Source organism: Ovis aries, chromosome 1 (assembly GCF_016772045.2).
Source record: "Ovis aries strain OAR_USU_Benz2616 breed Rambouillet chromosome 1, ARS-UI_Ramb_v3.0, whole genome shotgun sequence".
NCBI lineage: Eukaryota > Metazoa > Chordata > Mammalia > Artiodactyla > Bovidae > Ovis > Ovis aries.
The window spans coordinates 264,751,884-264,770,941 of NC_056054.1; the positions used below are offsets into that span (position 1 = coordinate 264,751,884).

Genomic DNA, 19,058 nt, shown 5'->3' on the forward strand with positions numbered 1-19,058 from the left:
GCGGCGAGTTTGGGCGGCCCTTTCCAAGCCAGTCCCGTCTGCCCGAGGGCGCCGGCGTGGGGTGGCGGCTCTCAGCCGTCCAGCCTCTACGGCAGGGGCCCAGGAGGGACTCACAGCTGCCCACGGCCGGCTCACGGGTGCTTCGGCCCCCAGGCACAGAGGAGCGCTCCACCAATCGTCGCGCAGCCCCAGCTCCCATTCCGTTGGAGGGCTGCGCCCGCACGGCGGAAAGGCCTCCCCTTTAAAGAGCGCGCCCCGGAAGCGGTACCTGCCGCGCGCCGGCACCGGAAGTGGATGCGGCCGGCGGGCGGCGGCGGCGGCGGCGGGCGGCCGGCTCTGGAGCTGCTTAGCGCTGCCGGGCGGACGTCGCTGTGGCGGCTGCGGCGCCGCTCAGGCTTGGGCTGGCCCGGCGCGGCCTCGGGCTGCCCATGGGGCACGAGGGGCCGGGCCGGTGACGCCGGACGCCCATGGACGCCCCTGAGGAGCCGCTGCCGCCGGTGATCTACACCATGGAGAACAAGCCCATCGTCACCTGTGAGTGCCCGGCGGCGCGGGAGGGGGCGGCGGTCGCGGCTGATAGCGCGGCCCAGGTCGCCGGCTCCTGGGCCCCGCGCTCCGGCCCGGCCACTTCCTGGAATAGAGGTGTGGCCGGGGCGGCGGCTGCGGCGAAGCTCTAACCCCGCGGGCGACCTCCGACCTCCCCGGGGCCGATCTCCTAGCTCTCCTGGAGGCGACCTCTGACCTCACCGGGGACGCCCTCCAGGTTGTTCGGCTGCAGTTGATAGCGCCGGGGAGGCGGGGCGGCCCGGACTGAGGTGCGCCCCGAGGGGCCCCCGCCTTGAGCCCCGTCCGGCCACAGGGTCGGCAGCTTGCTCCTCGCGGCCCGTCCTTCGCGGCGGAGACTGTCTCCTCCGGGCATACTGTTCCTTCCGACCCCGTAGCGGGTCTCCCGGCCCTCGGTCACAAGCGTGGACGAAGTTTGCGTGCGGCTGTGCTGTTAGGAGACGGGGTGTGCACTTCAGGAACGTATTAAGTGGTGGGTCTGAGACGCAGGACGCCCGGCAGAGCCGTGCACAGCCTGCCTTGCCTGGCTGGGACCGCGGGCCAGGACTTCCCCGCCCGCGACGCCGGCACAGAGCAGAGACCCATTTCACAGATGGCGTGTAAAGGTTCGGCGAGCTCTCAGCGCTCTGGACCGGTGTCTCGACGTTTTGGCTGTCAGGTTTTTTTTTTTTTTTTTGGTGCCACATTTATGCACCCACAAAGAACTTTTTCTGTTACAAAATTCCCTCTAATATTTACAGTCGTGACCTCAGAATTCAGTACTTTCAAAAGCAGTGAGTTTATGGAAAGTGTTGAAATGTTGGCTGACGTTTTGCTGACTTGCAGAGATATTTCAGGCTATTAGGAGTTTTGACTTTTGACAGTGCTTTTGTCAGTTTATTTTTTTCAGATGGTCTTCTATACTTTGAAAGGAAGCGCTCTTTTTATAGCAACATCCGGGGGCAGGCGCTTAGGCCATAGTAGACAGTTCTGTAGGTAGAAGATCCTTTTAAAAGTTAAAGTTTCTCTTTCTCATTCTTTTTCACTTTTTTTTTCTGATTAATGGATATTGTGTGTTTCCTCTTGTCATATTGCTGAGAAACTGTATATTTAACATCGGATTTTGTTGCTTTATGTTTAGCTGATAAAGTTTCTTAGGAAAATGGATTGTTGTCACATGTGAATTTAGACACTTGCATAATTCAGCCAGGTTTTCCCTTTTCACCAGGACACTTACCAACTGAAAGTCTTACTCAGGACTGCACCTTCAGTCTGAGGGAGCAGGTGGATGCAGTGGTCATCTGGAGGCCCTGCAGTTAATCCCCAGGTGCTTTCTGTATCCTGAGGGAAGAGGAGCCAAACTTGGGTGGTGCTCGTGTTCGGGTTCAGTGTCTCCCAGATCCTGGGGACTTCTCCCTAAGTGCCCTCCATGCTCTGAGTGCTGGATCAGTATTACTTGTGGAGACATCCAGATGTCTCATTATACCTCATAGCCTTTAGCTTCCATTTTTCTAGCTGTGTTTCTGTAGGCATTGTGTAAATACATACTTGAAGAGAAGGTTCCTAAAGCTCTGTTGGTTCAGCCTTGACTCAGTGGGGAGATTGTTGTCCTCATGGTGTTAGAGATACGTGTGACATGTTTGGTTTCATTTCACATACATGACAGACAACTCTGGGAAAGTTTCCTTTCCTACAGATTTACTGTAAAAGCTACACTGGTGGAGGTTTTTCCGGTGTTTAAAGCTGTTGTCTGTACTGGTATCTCTGTTTTCAAAGGCACAACCATTCATTCATTAACGGCTTCAGTAAACTTTCAGAGAAAGTTAGCTTGAAAAATAAAAAAGATCTTTTTAAATTTAAAGCTTTTTTAACTTTTAGAAGAGCTGACGGCATAGTTCACACCTGGAATTCCATTTTGGTGTGTCTGGACTGGAGCTCCAGTAAGCACCTGCTGTCCTGGTTTTGCATCATATTTTCTTCGTTTTGTTCCAGTCCTTCTGCAGCACACGTTTGATGGGAGCCCCTAGTCTAAGCAGTGTAGATAAAGGTAGCAGAAAAACTGCTTTAAAAGTCCATCTGGAGGCTTGGCTGTTGTGTACATAGCCCCCTTAGCAGCATTTTAATTTTCAAAAGTCTGTTTAATACTTTTTCCAGCCATTGCACCCTCAGGAAGTCTGTGTTTGTTCATCGTAAAAATGACAGCAGAGTTGATAACTCATTTTCAGATTTTTTTTCATAGAATTTAGAACATTTTACTTTGAATGAATTGTGCATCAGCCTTTCTGAGACGAATGTAGAATGTTACTGGTTCAGGTAAATTTAAGAACTATTTATTTGCAACTGTGAGAAGAGGGGAAAGTCCCCAGAGATTAGGGGTAAACAGGATACATCATTACTTGAAAACCTTGTTAAATTATTTTAATAATATTCTGAAGCTATCTAGAAGTTTTAATGACTTTCAGTTCATAATAAAAATTTTCCAGAGCCACTGCCCAACTGCCTCTGGTGCAGGATGACCACCTTAGTCGAGGATTTGCTTAGACTTCCAGGGTTGGGAAGTTTCAGAAACGTCTCAGTGTTGGGAGATGTGTCTGAAATGCCCGGGGTTGTCCTCCGAGCTCTCAGGGGTGCTGCTGGTGTGATGACATTGGGTGATGAATCATGTGGCCATAGCAATTTGAACATCTATAGTATAATTTACTAATCATGAAAGATGTACCGTGAAACTGAAACCAATTCAGCAGATCCATTCAGTCTAAATTTAAGTTGGAGCTTCGATTTTTTTCTTTCAGCCACTGGATCAGTTCTCTGCTTTGGAATAAAGACTGGGGTTTCTGATCTAAGGATACGTTAGGAAAGAGGTGTTTCCTTTCCAGCTGTCTCGTTTAACAGGCAAAGCTATGATTTGTTGGTATCCTACCCAGAATTGTTGTTCAGTTGCTAACTGAACAGTTGTGTCCGACTCTGTGACTCCATGGACTGTGATACACCAGGCTGCCCTGTGCTCCACTTTCTCCTGGAGTTTGCTCAGATTCATGTCCATTGAGTCAGTGATGCCATCTAACCATCTTATCCTGTGCTGCCCCCCTTCTTTTCCAGTGAGTCCACTCTTTGAAAAAGGTGGCCAAAATACTGGGGCTTCAGCTTCAGCATTAGTCCTTCCAATAAATATTCAGGGTTGATTTCTGTTAGGATTGATTGGTTTCTCCTTGCGGTCCAAGGGACTCTCAAGAGTCTTCTCCAGCCTTACAGTTCGAAAGCATCAACATGAGATTGTGTAGTATCTGAAAAATAGCAGTGTTCCATCCAAATGATGATCTGTTCTCACCCAGTTGCACTGGATGTTGCCGCTTTAATTTTTCTCAGTCTCTATATTTAGAATTCTGGATATGGCATTATGAATTTTCATAGTGGGGGAAAAGATAGAAGAAATGAGTAGATCTGTAACACTTTGTACCTGGCTGGAGTTTGTTTTTCTCTCCCTGTGGGTTAAAGGTTTTAAATTCGCACGGTTGTGATTTTCTACCAAGCATAAAAGTGTGGTGTTTGTGATTTAACCACTCTCAGTTTCACTGTTGGAAAAGTAACTTAAAATGTCCTCTTTTTAAACTGATACACTTAAATGCAGGTCTTGGTCCACAGTGCATTCTTAAGTCAGCAGAGAAGTAACAGTTGAGAAGAGGGGGGAATGTGTCTCCTCAGGAGACCGCAGTTCCTTGGGCCATGGTTGGAGGAGTTACTGCCTGTGCTCCCTGGCTTTAGAAGGCGCTGCCATCTGTGCTCAGGTAAAAGCAGGCATGGTTTACTGTGTGATGACTTCCTCACCTGTGACCCAGGGTCGGGGACGGTGCCAGTCACAGAGGGTTGATAGGGGCTTGAATGAGTATGTGTAAAGTACTCAGAAGAATGATGAATGTGCAAAAAATGTTAGCTTCTCAGCAGAGATTCCTCAGTTTCTGTCTCCATGGTGGCTTTGGTGTCTTCAGTGGTGTTTTCATGGCACTTCTAGACTCAGAAGAGCACTTAGTAATTCCATTTATTAAGTAGATTCAAGTAATTTTATTAAGTATTATGTCTTAACAGAAGTTATTTGAAAAAAATACACATAAATTGGAAGAAAATTTTTTACTTCTGTCTTAGATAACCACAGTAGCATACTATTGGGATGGTTGCACCTGTTGGGCACTGCACAACCTCTCTAACCGGGGGATCAGATTGGACGCAGTGGCTCGCTTTACTTGGGGTGGGGTGGGGTGGTACTTGCCTTTCATCACAACAGCTACCCTGTTTTGTGATGATAATGATGTCACTGAAAGAAATACAGCCGATGTAGTACTGAAACTGACTCTCCTGGGGCCTGGGATGGCTTGGTACTGCTGTTCCCCTTGTAGATTTGGGACACCCTTTGGGCCTCTGTGGGTTTGCTGCGGTACCCTGGGGCATCTGGGGAACCGATGTTACTAGTATGTTAGCCCAACTCTAGGGTGGATCTGAATCAGTCATTTAGATGCGAAAAACTTCCTTTTCCATTTGAACTTCAGCTCATGGGCTTGATTTGTAAGATGTGTTCCTGAAGAGTTTCCAGTGAAGTTTGGTTTGTGCAGTAAGACTCAGGGTCTGAGTTTTTTTGAGCTCTTTGAAAGAAACACGGCACACACCGTACAGGAGGCAGGCTTGGGCTGGAGGGGAGCAGACAGCCAGTTGGCTGGTCCACGCGAGAGGTAGGAAGGGCCTTGGTCACCTTTTCTTGAAAAGGCAAGTGACTCACCTGAGAATTTCTTGTTTAAAAACAGATTTTTGCCAGTTGACGGCGTGCTGGTGCCTTGTCCCCCAGGGCTCCCTGATGCTCCTCCCTCCCTCTGCTCTGGCCTGGGGGGGTCTGGATGACGGACACGGGCCCCCACAGATCCTCCCTGTCGCCCCTTCCTTCCCCTCACCTTCCCTTCTGCCTTTACTCCCTTCGTTCCCCACTTTCAGTCAGGTCGTCCCGGTGGGACTGTGCTTAATGTGACTTTTAAGTGTATTCGCAGTATTTTGCTCTTTGAGAATACTTGGTTTTTAAATTTAAAATTGATGACCTTGGAGTCATTCTGACTTCTCTCTTTCTCTCATAACCAATATTGTCTACTAGCAAATACCATTTTATCTTTGAAATTGATCTAGGATTCAGCCCCTTTTCTCTGCCTTCACTGCTGCTCCCCCAAACCCTGGCCCCCTTCACCTCTCCCTGGGACCCCTGCAGCCTTCCAGCTGCCCGGCTCATTTCTGGCCTTACCCTTGAAGCTGATTCTCTCTGGGGTTGGGGGCAGTCCCTCCAAGAGAGAAGTTGGCACAGAATTCCTTGGCTTCCTCCTCTCCAGGGGCCACCCACCTTCTCAGGATAGTATTCTCAGGGCTTCCTGTGGGCTCTGAGACCCTCTGTCCACGTCCCCCATCTCCACCCCCAGCTGGCCTCCTGGCCAGGCCTCACACACCACAGGGCGCAGCAGCCCCTGTCCTGTCGCTCTCCTGACCCCCTCGGTGTTTCCCTTTCGCACTGGGGCTGCTCATGTGCCACCTCCCAGGCCTGTGAGCCTTTGGCATCTCTTGGACTTTGCTCAGTCTTCTGGCTCAGCACCCTGACAAATTTTTTTTTTTTTTTTTTCCCTGTGGTTGTTGCTCTCCACCACAGCCCAGGCTGCCCTGGAATAGAATGTGAGGTTCGGAACTTCATCTGCTGTGTTCACTGCTGTATTTGTGGCACCTGGATGGTGCTGGGCACGTAGTTGGTGCTCAGTACATATTTGTAGAGGAAATTAATAAGTGAGTAAACATTACTCTAAAGGGGGAACTGTGTTATATGTAAGGTAGGAGCTTTTAATGGTGTAGTTACTTTCTTTAAATACATGTCTTTGTCAAGATTAGATAGCTTTGTAGGAAAATGTTTGGAGAGTTTGAGTTCTGGCCGCTGAGACTTGGTTTCAGGTAAACTGCTATGCACTTAGGTGGTTCTTTGTGTTTTGGTGCCGGAGCATTTTCTCTTTGGGGTTTTTGAATCGAGGAAATACATATTAATCCAGTAGAAGAAAAGTTCCATGGCCCATAATGTTGGAAATAGTCCTTCTCAGTTGTGTTCAGATATGGTTTCTTTGCTTCAAGTCAGGAGAAATGTATGAACAAACCGAAGCATTCTCAGGTCTGTGATTCAGCTTCTGCTCTGGAGCATTTAGGATTGAGGGACTGTCAACCTGGCATTTGGGTGAAGCCTTTGAAAAACATACAGCTATAACTTTTAGAAATGAAACTTTAACCTTAAAAGTATATAAATAAAGCAGGAATACATTTTCATTATGAAGAATGGAATCTAGAAGTATAATTGTTGGGTCAGAAGGGGAGAGCCCGAATCGCCTTGTGAAAAAGCTGCCCTCCGAGTTATACTCTGCCCTATTGGGTTGGAGATATCTTTTTAATTTTTGCCAGTCTAGTGGACAGGTTATAGTTTTTTGTTTTTTCTTTCTCTGAGCAGCTTTATTGAGCTTTAGTCTACATATTATAAAATTAATATCCGTTGTACGTGTACACTTTTCAGACTGTTGGTAAATGTTCACAGTTGTGCAGCCGTCACCATAGTTCAGTTCTAGAACATTTCCATCACCCCAAGAGCTTGTTAGCAGTTAATCTCTGCCCCTAGGCGTAGACACCACTGATCTGCTTTCTGTCTCTATAGACTGGCGTTTTCTAGACGTCGCGCAGAAGTGAGTCGTGTAGCGTGCAGTCTTCTTTCTGGCTTCTCTCGCTCTGCAGTGTTTCTGAGGTTCGTTCGTGTTGCACCAACTACAGTTGGCCCCTCCTTTTCTTGCTGTCCAGTATTCCAGTGTGTGGACTCCTTTATCAGATATGTGATTTGCAGATATTTTCTCCTATTCTTTGGTTGTCTTTTAGTTAATCTGTCTTCAGAAGTGCAAACATTTTAAATGTTAAATCCAGTTACCCATTTTTTTCTCTTATGCTTTCAATAGCGTATCTAAGAACTCTTTGACCAGCCCAAGGCCATCTTCTATCATAGTTTTGGTGTTATACACCTGATGATTAGCGAGGTCCTTTTTATGTGGTTCTTCGTGCTTGTACCTCTTGAGAATTTCCTGTTCATCTGTGTTTATTTCAACATATAAGTGGTATGGCCAAAAACATATCTAAAAGATGGATTGGAAGAGCACTAGGGAAGATGTGCGTTTGATTTTTGTATTTTACGCCACATGTATTAGTTTTCTAGGATAGCTGTAACAAATTATCAGAAACTGAGTGGCTTAAAACAACTGAAATTTATTTTCTCACAGTTCTGGAGACTGGAAGTTGAAACTCAAAGTGTCAGCAAGGCTGTGCTTCTTCCTGAGGCCTTGGGGATGGAGGTGGTCCTTTCTTGCCTCTTTCCAGCACCCGGAAATCCTTGCTGTTCCTTGACTTGTAGGTACATCACTCCAGTCTCTGCCCTGTCTTCACATGGCCTTCTCTCTCCCTGTGTTTTCCCTTCTGCCTCTTATCTGACCTGACAAGTGACCTCTTGTCATTGGATGTAGGGCCCATCTGTATATGATACGGAATGATCTTATTTGAGAGCTTGAACTTACTCATATCTATAAAGACCCCTTTTTCCAAATAAGGTTCATTCCCAGGCCCTGGGGCGGGGGGGTCAGGATGTGGACAAACCGTCCAGGGGTGCTGGTCAGCTCCTTGATTATGGCGTCTGCACTGGCATCCAGGTGCACGTCGGCAGCGTCCCTCATGTGTCTTTGGTTTTATAGCACTTTCTCCGTCTAGAGGCATGTCCTTACTGTGCTCCTGACCCCTGAGCAAGTCCATGGTATCTGGAATTTTGGGCTTGAGATGTTGACTTAAGGTGGGATGATCTCTTAAGAAAAGACGAACTTGTTATAGAACCTCTCTTTCCTTTTTTTCCCCCCAAGAAAATAAATGTTTTTATTTGGCTTCCTGCACACGTTACATGATGTTTCATTCCTCAATGTTGTTGTAGGCCCTCGTTTGCCAAATTTTTTAAAGAAGTGAGCAGGGAGGGCTTCCCTGTTGGCTCAGAGGTTAAGAATCTGCCTGCCAATGCAGGAGACATGGGTTCAGTCCCTAATCCAGGAAGATCCCATAGGCCATGAAGCAGCTGAGCCCGTGTGCCGCAACTTCTGAGCCTGTGCCCTAGAGCCCGCGAGCTGCACCTGCTGAGCCATGTGCCTCCGCTGCGGAAGCCCGCGCCCCCTGGAGCCTGTGCTCCACCACGAGAGGAGCCCCCACGATGAGAAGCCCCCTCTCCGCCATGGGAGAAAAACCTGTGCAACAGCGAAGACCCAGCACAGCCAGAAATAAAATACATGAATGACTGCATCAGTAAATAAAATTATTTTTTAAAAACAATGAATACAGAAAAATTATGAAGAAACTACAACAGGCTTATACCTTGCTTTCACCAGGGAGTGTCATGTCACGTGTTTGGAAATCTTTCCTTTTTTCATCTGTTTAGTGTTTAGGCGTAGTTGCATACATTTCAGAGCTGCAAGTTTAGGTAGAGTCTTAGAACTAACACTAACGCCTGTGGTAACAGTTTTTACTACATTCACAGCTCACCATGTGTAGGCACTCTTAGTCTGGCTAGGTCAGCTTGAAAGTTCCTTAAGCACTGAGGTGAACAGCGGGAAGGGCCAGCAGGTAGGTCATTTTGAGGCTGAAGACCTGAGGGCCAGTTTCTGTGCCTGACCAAGGCCCCTCAGTATTTAGTGACGCAACGAGGACCGGGCCCAAGGTGGCCGACTCCTCGTCCAACGCAACCTTGCCAAGTGGTGGGGGAATCAGACTCCGTCTGCCCACGCAGAAAGGGGATTGTCTCTCAAGTTATCCCTGAGAGAAAGCCTTAGTCATAGAGCTAAGTAGAATCGAAACATCACTTTCTTTAGTTCAGCAGTTGAAGAACTGAGTAGGGTAGCCGTACTGGCAGTTTTTAGTGTAATCTTACTGATTCTAAAATTAAATTCATCTTCTGAGAACTTGACAGCCAGTGCCATCACTCCATCTGCTGTAGGATATCCTGGCCTTTGGGGGCCCTGTGTTGTTTAGTGTAGAACTAGGCCCTGGATTCACCATCAGAGCATGTCCTCAGCATCTGTTCCTGGCCGTCTTAGAGCTTACGTTCCAGCGAGAGTGTGCATACAAGGAGTGGATTATGTGCATACAAGGTAAATGATATCATGTAATAGGTAATGTATGCTAGGAGGAAAGGAGAAAGAGAAAAGGGTAAGAGAAATGGGAGAATTGTTAACATCTCAAATGTTTTATTATAGAAGCTTGAAAACTTGTATTAAAAAAAAATAGTATGAAGAACCCCTCCAAGCCTGTCACTCAGTTTCAACAACAAAGTGGACAGTCTTGCTTCTTTATACCCCTGCCCATTCCTTCCAGTCCTGTTGTTATTTTGAAGCAAATCTCAGGCATGGAACATTTATCAGTACCTGTATGTGTTGTGGACTGCAGATTTGTATGCCCCACCCAAATTCCTACACTGAAGCCCAGACCACTAATGTGGTCGTATTTGCAGATGGGACCTTCTGGGAGATAATTAGGATTGGCTTGGATCACATGGGTGGGGACCTCGTCATCGGCCTCATAAGAGGAGGAGAAGCTGGGAGAGCAAGTCAGCAAGGGGGGAGCCCTCCCTGGGAAGCCACAAGGAGGCACCTTGGTCTTCAGCCTCTAGAACGAGGAGGGAAACAGTTGTATGCATTGTTTAAGCCACTCCACCTGGGGTGTTCTATCATGGCAGCATGAGCTAAGACAGCCTGTAGCCCTGAAAGATAAGGACTTTAAAAAACATGACTGCAAAATCTTTATCACGTCTAAAAATACAATTCCTTAGTATCGAATATTGAGTGTTTACATTTCCAGTGTGTCTGAAATGTCTTTTTTAAAAAAATTCTTTAAATTATTCAGTGTCGATAGGTTTTTAGATTGATGTTTTCATTCTGTCTTGAAATCTTAGTCTCCCTTTCACCCTCTGTGGTTCCTTATCGCTTGTTGAAGAGTCTAGGGTGTGCCTTGTGTCTGTTTGCCAGCTGGCTTCTGAGGTGCAGGAATCCTTGTTGGAGGAATCTTTAGTTTCTTTGCTCTCTGGTGTGACATGATGTTCCAGACTCACTTTGTGCATTTCCTGCTCTGGCCCTGGAATCAGCCCTTCTTCAGGGAGCCCCGATTCCTTCTGGTGGGAGATGGTATTTGGAGATCCCAGTCTGTGTGCTTGGGCTTCTAGGTGCTGCTGGGCCTTTATAGGGGGAAGAGCTGGGCTCTAAATTCACTCTGATCTTTTCAGTTCAAATTCAGGACTTCAGGGCTTTATTTAACTGCTCTGTCCTCTGTATGTGCTTTCTCCCTGCTCTCTCTCTCTCTCTCGTGTATTTTTTCTTCCAGTTTCAGGCATGCTTGGGGATGATAGTACAAGGTCCTCAGACAGGATCAGAGTCCCGTGGAGTGCTCGTGGAGGGCCAGAGTTTCTGATGGAGCAGGATGGGGTGGGGGCTGGGAGTGAGGCCCTCTCGCAGATGCCCAGGTGATCCGGGTGCTGTGGGTCCCGGGCCCTCCTCAGTCCACCTCACACAGCCTCTGATAGCCCTGTGACTGCCACCAGCAGTGCAGCAATCGCGTGTGTAGCCTTGTCCTCTCTGCCCTGCCCCTCCCTGACCTGAAGCATCTCCTGTAGGAAACAGTCATACATGTTGTATTAGTATTCCCCTTTCTTAGATAAGAGATTGCAGACTGCACACACATTCCGACTTTGCTTTCCCCGAAGATTTCTGGGAGAAGAGAGTGTAGAGGTGGTTACTCTCCTGTTTACAGTCCCTAGAGCCCTGTTATGTCGGCATGCCATGGTTTACTCTGGCCCTCCATCAGTGGAATTTGAATGGTTTCATCTTTTGCTGTTTGACACAGTCTTGCAATCAAATGTATTTTCCCCATGTATCTTTTGGGGTCTATCACTGTGAGGATTGCTGGGGCTGTGGTATGCACAGTTTTGCTAGTTTAAATCCCCCTTCAAAACGGTGCTGCTTTTGAAAATGATAGTGAGACCCCATTGAAAAAGTGAGTGATCTTCAAACGGACTTTTGAGGAGGTGAGGGAAATCCAGGGAAAGAGCGGTTTGGGAGAAGCCTCTGGTCCAGGTGTGCCTGGAGCGAGCAAGATGTCCTCCTGAATCTCAAATGCCGTAATTCAAACGGCTGCAGCTTGACTGCATTCCCTGTATTTTAAAACTACGTAAACTTTCAAAGGCTGATTCTTGGGTCTTCTTATATATAGATGCATTTATCCAGTCTTTCTTTTTCTGGTAAATTCCTGGGTTTGGAGTCTAATGTGGTCTCTGAGTGCTAGAGAAGGTCATTACTATCTCGTCTTTCTTCTTTGAAAAGGGAGACTTTGGGACTTTCTGACTCGGGCGGCCTCTGCATCGGCTGTAGTTTCTTTTCTGCAAACTCCCAGCATGGAACTCAGTTAACCCTCAGTGCACTTCGTCCCTTTGGCCACGCCTGCGGGCAGGGTGGTGCTGGCTGCGTAACTGGGTGTAGGAGCAAGGGAAGCTGCTTGGGGAGAGCGAGCAGGTGTTTGTCACCGGCAGGCTGCGGAAGCTGGTGACCAGACCTGTCAGGAAAGCCAGTGCTGAGATGGCAGGATGGGCCGGGTTGTGATTTAAGAACACTGGAGTGGGTTGCTGTTTCCTCCTCCAGGGGATCCTCCCAACCCAGGGATCAAGCCCACATCTCCTGCATTGCAGGCTGATTCTTTACCAGTGAACCACCCAGGAAGCCCAAGAAACAATAAAACGAGAGAAGCGTCTTGCAGCAGCAGTGCATAATGTTGAGTCCAGAGTGGGCAGCTTTACGCTGACGAGCTGCTTGACTCACCTGGGCGGGGAGCCGTGGGTGCCCGGGCTTCCCTGTGTGGGGTGGCCCTCGGGCTGCTGGGAGGACTCCGGGGGACTGAGCAGCGTGTTTACAGTGCATGAGCAACTGCGCAGTAAACGAGTGGTCCCTCCTCTGACTTCTGTCAGCTAGTTCTCACCTGGGGCCAAACCCTCTAGTGCTAATAGCAAGTCCTCCCGGATCACCAGATTGGGAGTAGTACATAGATTAGGGGGAGGGACGGGGAATGGCAACTCAAATGCTTTTCCTTCTTTGCTTTAAATCAGTCCCATGACTTCACTTTTCATGGTTGTGTCAGTTTCTTGTGACTGCTGTAAAAAATTACGTAGACTTTGTGCCTAAAAGTAACACAGAGGTATTTTCTCAGAGTCATGGAATTCAGAATTCTGACATGGTTCTCTCTGGACTGAGATGTGGGTAGGGCTGCTTCTTCTGAGGGCTCCAGGGGAGAATCCCCTTTCCAGCAGCTGGAGGCGCCTGCTCCCTTGACTCTCTCTCTGGGCCCCAGTTTGGTCTTTCTCGTGATGCCATCTCTGTGCTTGTGGCTCTTCCCCATGTAAGGACCCTTGGGAGCACAGTGGGCCTGTCTGGATAAGCCAGGATCATCTCTTTATTTTAAGGTCAGCTGACTAGCAGCTTTAATCCATCTGCAACCTTGATTCTTCCTTACTGTGTAATGTAACATGTTCACAGGCCCCAGGGGAGCGGGACGATTCTGTCAATTTCTGAATGCCCTTGACACATGTCTGATTCTATAAGTATGAAAGCCCTGTGTCCTTCCCAACAAATAGGTGGCTCTTCTGTTTAACCTTTTGTTCCCCCCGAGGCATGACTGGTAGCTTTGGAGCACTCGCACCACGTTTGTTCATTTACGCTACCCTTTCTGTAGATGGCTTAGTGCTAAATACAGTCTTATGTCATCATCAAATCTTAAAATTAAAAAAAAAATGATTGCATAAATATTACATATACATAAATACTGCATATGCTGCTGCTGCTAAGTCACTTCAGTCGTGTCCGACTCTGTGTGACCCCATAGATGGCAGCCCACCAGGCTCCCCCGTCCCTGGGATTTTCCAGGCAAGAACACTGGAGTGGATAACCATAAATATTGCAGCTATATTAGCAACAACAAACGTATAGCTTTTTGAACAGAGATACAAATATTTTCTTCTCAATTAAGAGATTAGGTGCCTTTATATTAGCCTAGTCTAGACACGCAGTGTTGCTGAGATGCAGATGGGAATCTTTCTCTAACCTCCACCCCATACAGAGCCAGTTCACATGGTTTGGTTGGATGTTGATTCCCGCAGGGTTGAGCTTCATGTGCCTTTCCTCTGCTGGAGGCTCTTTCACGCAGAACAGGACCCTGGACTCAGCCTCTGCTCTTTAAGTATCAGCATAAGACTGATTTTGTTCTGGTCGCAGTTGACTGTTAACTGAAAATCAGGATTTTAAAATGGTTTGACACTAAATAACCTTGTGACGTTGCAGTTCTAGTGGATCCTAAAAGAAGAAATGATTGAAAGTGAAAGTTTCCATTGCTGTTTATGTTGCTGGAGGGTGCAGCCGATGCTGTGTGACTGACCTCAGCTGTGAGTGGCCCTGAGTGCGGCTGGGCGGGTCTGCTGTGCCCTCCTGGGCTTGGTCTGGACATGTTAGTCGGCTCTGCTTAGACTCTGATCTTAGTGATGGTGTATTGGGTCTAAAAGACTGTCTGGCCTACAGGTTTCTATTTTTAGTTATAATTGACTTCTTTGGAAATTAGAGTTGTTTCAAAAATAGCCAATTTCTTACTGTCTCTTTTTGTTGTTCATTCACTGGGTAGTTTACAACTCTTTGCGACCCCAGGGACACCAGGCTTGCCTGTCCTTCACCATCTCCCAGAGCTTGCTCAAACTCATGTCCATTGAGTCAGTGATGCCATCCAACCATCTCATTCTCTGCCTCCCTTCTTCTCTTGCCCTCAATATTTCCCAGTGTCAGGGTCTTTTCCGGTGAGTCGGCTCTTTGCATCAGGTGGCCAAAGTATTGGAGCTTCAGCTTCAGCATCAGTCCTTCCAACGAATATTAGGATTGATTTCCTTTAGAATTGACCGGTTTGATCTTCTTGCTGTCCAGGAGAGTCCAGGGGACTCTCAGGAGTCTTCTCCGGCATCACAGTTCGAAAGCATTAATTCTTCAGCACTCAGCCTTCTTTATGGTTCAACTCCCACATCTCTACATGATTATTGGAAAGACCATGGCTTTGACCACACAGACCTTTATCGGCAAAGTGATATCTCTGCTTTTTAATATACTGTCTAGGTTTGTCATAGCTTTTCTTCCAGTATTCACTCAAATATTCTTGGGCTTCCATTGTGGCTCAGCTGGTAAAGAATCAGCCTGCAATGTGGGAGACCTGGGTTCAATCCCTGGGTTGGGAAGATCCCCTGGAGAAGGGAAAGGCTACCCACTCCAGTATTCTGGCCTGGAGAGTTCCATGGACTCTATAGTCCATGGGGTCACAAAGAGTTGGATACCACTGAGCGACTTTCACTTTCACTTTTCTTCCAGGGAGGAAGTGTCTTTTGATTTCATGGCTGCAGTCACTGTCCACATTGATTCTGGAGCCCAAAAGAGAAAAGCTGCCAGTTTTCACTTTTCCCCATCTGTTTGCCATGAAGTGATGGGATTGGATGCCGTGATCTTAGTTTTTTTAATGTTGAGCTTTAAGCCAGTATTTTCCTTGTCCTCTTTCACCGTCATCAAGAGGCTCTTCAGGTCTTCACTTTCTGCCATTAGAGTGGTATCATCCACATACCTGAGGTTGTTGATATCTCTTCCTGATGTACTCCTTTCCCAGTTTTGACTCCAGCTAATGCTTCATCCATGAATGATGCATTCATGCATCATGTACTCTGCATATAAATTAAATAAACAGGATGACAGTATACAGCCTTGACATACTCCTTTCCCAGTTTTGAACCAGTTCATTGTTCCATGTCTGGTTCTACTTGTTGCTTCTTGTCCTGTATACATGTTTCTCAGGAGACAGATAAGTCTCCTATTTGGTATTCCTATCTCTTTAAGAATTTTCCACAGTTTGTTGTGATCCACACAGTCAAAAAGGCTTTAGCTTAGTCAGTGAAGCAGAAGTAGATATGTTTTTGGAATTCCCTTGCTTTTTCTTTTTTCTTTTTCCCTTGCTTTTTCTGTGATCCAGTGGATGTTGGCAATTGGATCTCTGGTTCCTCTGCCTTTTCTAAATCCAGCTTGTACATCTGGTGCTGTTGAAGCCTAGCTTGAAGGATTTTGAGTGTTACCTTGCTAGCACGTGAAAATCAAAACGACACATCTTTGTCTGTATTTACTTGTATTCTGTTGAACATGTGTCAGTGTCTTCTCAATGCTGGTGAAAGCAACTATTTTATAATTGAGTTCCCAAGTCCTTCTGTTTTTAAAATTTTAAGAAAATGTTCAGCTGAGTTTATTGAAATGTGACCCATATATACTTAAGTCAATGAAATCATCTTTTTTAAAAACCACCTCCCCCTCACCACCACACACACACTGGCCATATTTAATTAGTTCTTACCTGCTTTTAAAATAAAAAGTTTAAAATTATGTGACTAATACATAAATATATGCTTCTAAAAATCTCAGAGAATGCAGTCCTAATTCAGAAAATAGTGAAGGTCTGCCTCAGATATCTGAGTGTGTGGACCAGAGTCTGATCACAAATGGCAGACATAAGAGAGGCGTAGGTAGTCAGGAACCCAGGGCTCTGCCTGCCTTTCTCTCAGACATCTCCTGTTGTGGAACATGGGGCTTAGTTGCCTCGCAGCATGTGTGTGGGATCATAGTTCCATAACCAGGGATCACACCTGTGTCTCCTGCATTGGAAGCGGATTCTTAACTACTGGCCCACCAGGGAAGTCCGAGTGAATCTTAGTAGCCCTCTTGAGAAAGAAAAATAAACACAGTAGTTTTCTGAACAAAGTTCTCTCAACACGTTGTCTTAAGCCTCATTTTTGCTTCTAGTGGCTGTATTCTGACAGCTGAGCCCCTGTTGTTCTCATCAAAACGAAGTTGCTCTTACAGTTCAGGCCTCAGCACTCCAGTGGCTTTTCTGCTAACTGGTTGGGCTGTTTTGGGGCACTACAAAGTATTAATACACATTGTTAATTTAATTACTTGTCAAGTGAATGGAGATTTTATTCTTCTGAGGTTTTACATATAAGCTCTTTCCTGTCTGTCTTTTATGGCTCTTTCTAGCTCATTTTCAAAGATACTTCCCTCTGTTTTCCATAATACTCAGTATAAAAACTTGCGAGTATTGTCATTAATAATGGCCGTGTATTCTGAGAAAATCATGGTGGCTTTTCTTCACGTGCAGTCAGCATAGGGTTTCAGTGGGTAGGAATGAAAAGCGGGTACTGTGTCAGTTTGCTTGGGTGCTCGGGGTAACCCTCCAGACTGGGGGTGGGGGAGCTGAAACAGCAGAGCTTTATTCCTCGCTGTCTGGAGGCTGGAGGCGAGGTCAGGGTGTCGGCAGGGCTGGCCGTGAGGCCTCCTCTGGGGGCTTGTCGGGGGCCATGTCTTCTTGCTGCATCCTCACGTGGTCCTTCCCGCCCCCATGACCGTGTGTCCGCATCTTCTCTTGTAAGGATGCCTGAGGGATTTAATCGACTTCCCTGGTGGCTCAGATGGTAAAGTGTCTGGCTGCAATGTGGGAGACCCGGGTTCGATCCCTGGGTCGGGAAGATCCCCTGGAGAAGGAAATGGTAACCCACTCCAGTACTCTTGCCTGGAAAATTCCGTGGATGGAGGAGCGTGGTAGGCTACGGTCCATGGGGTTGCAAAGAGTCAGACATGACTGAGTGACTTCACTTTCTTTCTGAAGGGATTTAATCAGGGCCCATTCAGAAGCCCTTGTTCTCACCTAATCACCTCTTTCAGATACACTCACATAACAGAGGTGCTGAGGGGTTAGGGTTTCAGTGTATGAGTTTTGCTGGGACACAGTTCAGCTCCTTAACAGGGGCTGAGATCAAATGGTCACATGTTCAGTGCCCAGTTATTATCAGAGGATGTCTCTGCCCTTGACAGATGGGTTAATTGACCTGTAATCTTTTAAAATTAAATTTAGGACACAGATTAAAGGTTTATTTCATGATTGAATGTAAGAAAAATTGGTACTTTACAGCCTCCAGTTGGACAAGTTTTATCTTGTATAACAGGATTTCCTGTGGGAGACACTTGAGAAGGGGGTGTGTAGGAGGCGCTTCATTTGTTTACCCTGTTGCAGAGGTTACTTGTACCTTTATGTGAGACTTTATTGCAAGGAGCATATATATAAAAAACCAAATGAAAGAGAAGAAAGCTTCCCTGTGGTTGCCCTAATTTCTTTTTAGCAGAGAGTAGTGATTTTTTTAAAATATGTTAATTCTAGAACCTTTTCAAGAGGCAGCAGGAGTTGGCACTCAAAGATAAGAAATTAGAAGCTAACTAAAGGTTTTCTTACTGTAATGATTTCTAAGACAATTACCAAAGACATGAATGCAATAAAAACTGATGAGTTAAAACCTAAAAGCTGTTTTTATGGTAACTAAATTATTAATAGTAACCCTTATTAACGATTTACTCTGTGTTGGGCCTTGTTCAAGGTTATTGTGTTGACTCAGTCTCACAATAGCCCTGTTGGAAGCTATTCTTATTTTCCCATTTCACAGATGGTCCCTGAGGCACAGAAAGGATACATGGTCTTCCCAAGCGTATTCGGCTAGTAGGTGGTGGAGCTCAGAAGGGACCCAGGTGGTCAACCTTCCAGCATCTGTGTCCAGTCCCCATGCCTCACTGCTTCTCTGAGGATCAGCTCAGTTGCCCAGAAACATCATTCCTCTCTGTAGTGACTTGACATTGTTATGTGGTTTGGGAAAGGTTCCGTTTTGTTTGTCTTGTTTTTGTTTTCTTTTTTTTTTAGGCTTGTGGTAGCAAAATAGGTAAGTATGTCAGTGGTCCACATCACTTCCCAATGATTTCTTTACCATCAATATAAATGCAGCTTGGAAAAAGGTTTTGCGTAACGGTAGAGGTTCCTGAGTGTGAGACGGAGCCACTGGTATTGAAAGGCTCTTTCTAGGCTGAAGCAGGATGTGGCTGTACTGTCATTTTAGGAGAGCCAAGTGGATTTTCCAGTTCTGTTAAGGCTGGGATGAAAGAGCTGAGTTAACAGCTGAGCTGTGAAGTCAGAGACTCCCGAGTTCCTCGCTGGTCTCTGCCACCAGCAAGCTGTGTACTCTGAGCGCCGGGCCCTTGCAGCTCCTCTCTCCTCGGTGTGTGGTCGGATCTGCCTCCAGGGCTCCCATGAGAACGAGTGAGAGCAGGTGTGTTTGGTGTCCTGGGTACCAGAGAGCAGCCTGTGTGTCTTGGCGCCTGCTGTAATTTGGTGAAGAAACTCACATCCACTTGTCCTGGCTTCCTTTTCTGTCTGGAGTTTCATGGCTGTTTTATCCAAGTTGAAGAAGTGGCTGTAGGAGCCGACACAGGTACGCGGCTGGGCAGGGTTGGTCCAGCTCCGCCCTCCTT

The 19,058-nt window shown here is 46.8% G+C and overlaps 1 protein-coding gene across 3 annotated transcripts in view; it reads left to right on the forward strand.

The window, feature by feature from the left end:
• Window positions 1-280: 280 nt before the first annotated feature.
• The window catches only part of TRAPPC10 (trafficking protein particle complex subunit 10), a 77,176-nt gene continuing 58,398 nt past the window's right edge, over window positions 281-19,058 (forward strand). For 2 of the 3 annotated variants that reach the window (XM_004003376.5, XM_060406086.1), the window contains exon 1: window positions 281-534. In XM_004003376.5, the coding sequence (XP_004003425.1) occupies window positions 468-534 (67 nt within the window). In that variant the 5' untranslated portion in view covers window positions 281-467. Of the gene's footprint in view, window positions 535-4,755; window positions 19,019-19,058 lie in introns of those variants that run through there. The other variant, XM_060406084.1, reaches the window with a different exon arrangement.